Here is a 5,568-nt window from a genome sequence, read left to right on the forward strand (position 1 = left end):
GATAAAGCCCATGAACAGCAAGATGTTGACATGACGTGTCTTCCTGTAGGCAGGGAGGGCGGTACCAGGACAGGAAGGAAAAAGAGCAACTGTCACTCACTTTCTGAGCATCAGGAATGGTGCAGTTCACTGCTGCCTTCTGTCATCATTTCCACCCTGTCTCTCAAGGGCTCAGGGCCAGACTGCGGTCAGAGTCAGTGCATTTGTGAGACGTATTTCATGGGCTATGATTCCACCCTGGGGGCTGACGTCCCAAGCTTCCTCAAACAAGTCTCCCAACAAATGCAGGAGGGAGAGATTACTGCCCCCACCCCTCTGCTGACCAGTGGCTCTCCACCATCAATACCTGCCAACCTCTGACCTTGACCGTGACCTGGGCCTGTGGCCACTTAACAGATAAGAAAGTGGAATGCCAACCTTCTTCATTGATATATCGTCGTAATACCGATAAATGCTGGTAAAAATACCAGTGACGTGTGACTCTGCCCTGTTAATCACCACGAGAGGCTTCGAGGTAAAGAGCTTGGGTTTAGGACGCAGATTAAATCCTGTGTTCCAATCCAGGCTCCTCCAAGGACTCACTGTGCAACCTCAGGGAGGACACTCAACCTCTCTGTGCCTCATTTCCTCAACTTCAAAACTGTGATAAGTAGATTAGCTGCCTTATAGGAAAATTAGGAAGAGTAATTAGTAAATTAACCTGTAAGGCACTTAGAAGAGCACCCAATGTGCAAGCACCCTGAAAATGTCACTGTCCCTGTTGTTATTGCTACTGGGTACCTGAGGCTACCTCATAGAAGCTTGGTCACAGATGAATAGATCCCCTCTGATTTCGAAGAAAAACCGTCACTCCTTATAGAAGGAAGCAGTAACCACAGTCGTAACGGTGACACAAATGCACACGACATCAGTGATTCTCTGCCACTCTGCTCACATTGCAGTGGATGACAGAGGATATGAGCATTCTTCGCAGCGGGCGGATTATGGTTAAAATATTCACGCAATGCAAATGTACAGCGTGCTCAAATAATTTCACAGGGAGGAACAGAGAATGAAAGTTTTCTTACTGCGGCATCCGTAACGAGGATAACTATTAAAATAGCACAAGAAATTCTGATAACGTCAACTCTGTGACATAGTTGTGCCCATTTGTCAGAGGGAAAGTCCACGCCAGCAACCCCAGGAGTGGTAGCAACTAGAGAGGCAGAAAAGGAACCCCCGGGGTTTCTCAGTGCCAACTAATTAATATCGTGTTAAAGACAGATTAAGGAGGGCAACTACAATCACTAATTAAACCATGATTAAGTTATGGTCACCATTACAGTTAAGTAATACTGCTCTTCCAATTACGGCATTGCTGTGATTAGTAACAGGAAGGCACCACGCTACACGTCCTGCTAATGATACAGTAGATGCAGAAAGGAAGGAGGGCCGCAAGCCTTCCTGGCAGTGTGGTTGACGCTATATTCATGGGAGTGCACCGGGAAGGCCGATGTCCTGGCCTGCCTCCATGCCCGGTTCCCAGCAGGCAAATGCCAAGACCCACGTTTTGCAGGCAGAGACATTAATTAATAATCAGTACCAACCCCAACACAAGCAATACTATTACCAGCCGTCCTCTACCCAGACCCACTTCCCAGAGGGGAGAGGGACGTCCCTGGCCGAGAGGCAACTTCCGGTTAAGGTCATAACACACCACGAACACAGGTGCTGTGCGGGAAGGGCCCCCAGCCCAGCCTTCCCCCAGGGAGGGGCCAGAGCTGCCCCNCCTCTTCAGCAGCTGCACCTCACTGGGCGGCACCTCCCAGTAATAGCCCGAGTCCCGGTACCCCAGATTCTTCTGTGGGCCACACGGGCGGCATCTCAGGGGCCTGCCCGCTTCCCTCATTGCTCAGCCTGTGGCGCCCCCACCCAAGGTTCCCCAGAACTTACCACTTTCTTCTTGTCATCAGCCAAGGGCTTCCGCTCCCGCTGCTCCGATGACGACGGGGACTTGGAATGTGGGGACTTCCTCCCCGAGGGCACGCTGGGGCTCCCCCGGGGGGCTCCATCGCCACCACCTCTACTACCAGCAGCTGCGGTTGTGGAGGGGATGTGAGTGGAGGCACGTGGTTTGGNGGGCTGGGGGCACAGACTCACCATCAGTGCCGAAACCCTGGGCAGTGAGCTGGAAGAAAAGGGACAGGACTCAGAGAGGGGACGGGGGAGCCAACCGGAATGGCTCCTCCCTCCACCCAGTGCCCTCCGTGACTGACGCCCGCACCACCAACCTGGAGGAGGCTGGAGTCCATGGGGGCCGTGGTGCTGACCATGTGCACGTTGGGAGTGGATGTGGAGCGGATGCGCTGGAGTGGGGCGTTGGCGGGGGCAGGGAAGGGAAAGTGCTCAGGGTCGCGGTGCTGGGTGCGGGAGCTGCCAGGGGAAAGGCTATGACATCACTGTGGGAGGAACAAGGGAACAAGGAAAGCCCCCCCCCCTCCACTAAAGGTAGGTCTAGCTCAGAGTAAACGTCTACCGTCATCACTACTATTTGCTTCCTCAAGAAACACTTAATTGAATGCCTGCCCTGTGCCAGATACCATTACAGGTGGTGGAAGTAAAGCTGTGGGCACAACAAATAAAAGTTCTTGCCCTCATGGGACTGATGTTCCTTCCGGTAGGGAGAGGGCGCCGTAGCAACCCAACAAAATGTAATAGGCCCAGTGGTGACAGGTACAGAAAAGAGAAAAATAAAGCAACACGAGGAGACAGAAAGTGGCCCTGGTGGTGTCTGGAAAGACTTCTCTGACGTAACATCTGAGCAAAGACCTAAAGGAGAGACAGTAAGCCACACAGATGGTGGCAGAAAGAGCAATATATAATATTTTATAACTGTGTACTGTTCAAATATATCATTCCATAACGTACATGTTAACTGTATTCAAAATGTCAATGTTCCCAAATATACATATTATGATAACGTCATTCAGTTGACCTGTGAACAAAGCCGAGGTTAGAGATACCAGCCCCCTGCCCAGCTGAACACCCACGTATAACTTCTGACTCCACAAACACTTAACTACTGAGAGCCTGCCTTTGGCCAGAAGCATTACCGATAACGTAAACAGTCAATTCACACNATACTGTAGGCTTACAATAGATTTACAGAGCGAAGCGAGCTAAAGAAAAGAAAAGGTTTTGGGGGCGCCTGGGTGGCTCAGTCGGTTAAGTGCCTGACCTTGGCTCAGGTCATAGTCTCACGATTTGTGAGACAGAGCCCCACGTCAGGCTCTGCACCAACAGCGCGGAACCTGCTCAGGATTCTCTCTCTGCCCCTCCTGCACTCTCTCTCTCTCTCAAAATAAATAAATCAATATTAAAAAAAAAAGAAAATGTTTATTAAAAAAAATTTAATGTTTTTATTTATTTCTGAGAGAAAGCGAGTGTGAGCAGGGGAGGGTCAGAGAGACAGGGAGATACAGAATCCGAAGACAGGCTCCAGGCTCTGAGCTAGCTGTCAGCACAGAGCCTGATGTGGGGCTCGAACCCACGAAACGTGAGAGCATGACCTGAGCCGAAGTTGGACGCTTAACCAACTGAGCCACCCAGGCGCCCCAGAAAATGTTTTTAAGAAAATCATAAGGACTCCTGGGTGGCTCAGTCATTAAGCATTTGACTTCAGCTCAGGCCATGATCTCATGGTTCGTGAGCTCGAGCCCTGCTTCGGGTGAGCCCTGCTTCTCTCTCTCTTAAAAAACAAAAAAACAAAAAAACCCCCAACGATCACAAGGAAGAGAAACTGCATTTATAGTACTGTATGTAAATACCCCACAAGTGGATGGACCCAGACAGTTCAAAACCCACGTTGTTCAAGGGCCAGCTGTATATGTTACACATAGATGTACATGGCAATGCGTAAAGATATCAATTATAAATATGNGAAACGTTACAAACACATTTTAAAATGTTCCTTTCACTATCCTGAAATGAAATTTGTAGGCAATTAATCCACATAAACCCATAATTAAATATAACATAATGCCCTAACTTTACTATTTTATATTACGTAAAAATGTGTGTTTTATGTTACATAAAGACAGTGTAAGTAGAACATGTGATGCTGTGTTCATAGCATGCTGTGCAAATTTAGGCATTCTAAAATACATAAACAGATAAAATTCATGTTTTATAAACTTATGCTATCTTAGAACAATAATATACTTTAATATAGAAATTCTACAGTACTATAACACTTAAAGGAGAAATAAAAGGGAATTTATGGTAAAATAATATGCATTTCAAAATGGAAACGCTAGAGCATGCTTATACTCTGAGAATTAACAAAATAGCTAGATGCTTACATATATGTACCTATAATGAACAAGGACTTCTTACTCCGTACCAGATCTTGTTCTAGGCACTGGACATGTCTTAACACATTTAAATCCTCACCAGAACCCTATGTGGTAAAAAGTATTATTATCTCCTCTTTGTGGATGAGAAAACCAAGGCCCAGAGAGATTAGGTGACTTGCCCAAGGTCTTCGCCCTTACTCACATGTAGGTGCTCAATAAATGTTTGTCAAATAAACAAATGAATGAAGCATGGCTTGTGGTCTACAAAGGCCTCCAGATCTTTTTCTCCTGACAACAGGCGTTCAGCTACAGGCATCCCTACCTGGGACCCTGAGGGGTTAGCGGCTCATTCAGGGGACGGTTCGAGGGAGCCTCGTGCTGTCTGGAGCCTCCGGACAAATCCTGGACACTGTGGTAGACCCTTGAGGGCATTGAGGGAGCACAGCAAGCAGACAAGGGTCAGATGTCTATAAGCGCTTGTGGCCCCTGTCCTCCCCATTCCCCGACCCAGCCCAGGCCAGGCTCACTGTCGGCGGTTGGTACTCATGTCAACACAGACTGTGGGGACCTTGGACGAACAGTGCTGGTGGAACTTGTAGCCACAGGTTTGGCAGCGGAAGCCATGGAACAGAAACTTAAGGCAGAAGTCGCAGAACGCCAGGCTGAAGAAAGTCTTCCGTACCTGCTACCACAGAGCAGGGAAGGTTGAGGCCTGGCCCAGGACCCTCCCAGCCCCATGCCCGCAGTCTGCCCCCTCCATCCACCCCACACTCACAAAATTGTGCATAGTCAGTGGNTTTCGCCTGCAGGGGGCATGGAAGGGAGGGAGGGAGAGACTGAACAGGGACTGTGGGAGGCAGGGAACCCCCCAAAGTCCCTCCAAAACTACCATCCATGGAGTAAGGCCTGACATGTTTCAATTTCATCATGGCAACTCTAGGAACTGGTTACATTCCTAGTCCCCATTTTCCAGATGAGGAAACTGAGGCCGAGAGGAAAAAGTGACTTGCCCCAGGCCACAAAGGAGTGTGAGTGGCAGAGCAGCCTGANGAGCAGGGGAGAGGGGCAGAAGAAGAAGAAGAAAGAGAGAGAGAGAGAGAGAGAGACTCTTAAGCAGGATCCATGCAAGCCCGAAAAAGAAGAAGAAGAAGAAGAAGAAGAGGAAGAAGAAGAAGGGGAGAAAGAGAGAGAGAGAGAGAATCTTAAGCAGGATCCATGCAAGCCCTGCTTAAGC

General features: G+C 48.8%; 1 protein-coding gene across 1 annotated transcript in view; it reads right to left on the reverse strand.

Annotated features, from left to right (window-relative positions):
* Positions 1-5,568, reverse strand: part of ARAF (A-Raf proto-oncogene, serine/threonine kinase) — a 12,619-nt gene that overhangs the window by 3,833 nt on the left and 3,218 nt on the right. The window contains exons 5-11 of the mRNA XM_077762857.1: positions 5,110-5,137; positions 4,862-5,016; positions 4,657-4,755; positions 2,271-2,412; positions 2,140-2,167; positions 1,933-2,075; positions 1,704-1,840 (exon numbers count right to left, since the gene is read on the reverse strand). Coding sequence (XP_077618983.1) covers positions 1,704-1,840; positions 1,933-2,075; positions 2,140-2,167; positions 2,271-2,412; positions 4,657-4,755; positions 4,862-5,016; positions 5,110-5,137 — 732 coding nt within the window. The remainder of the gene's footprint in view (positions 1-1,703; positions 1,841-1,932; positions 2,076-2,139; positions 2,168-2,270; positions 2,413-4,656; positions 4,756-4,861; positions 5,017-5,109; positions 5,138-5,568) is intronic.

This window comes from Crocuta crocuta, unplaced genomic scaffold (assembly GCF_008692635.1).
Source record: "Crocuta crocuta isolate KB4526 unplaced genomic scaffold, BGI_CrCroc_1.0 scaffold610, whole genome shotgun sequence".
NCBI classification, from domain to species: domain Eukaryota; kingdom Metazoa; phylum Chordata; class Mammalia; order Carnivora; family Hyaenidae; genus Crocuta; species Crocuta crocuta.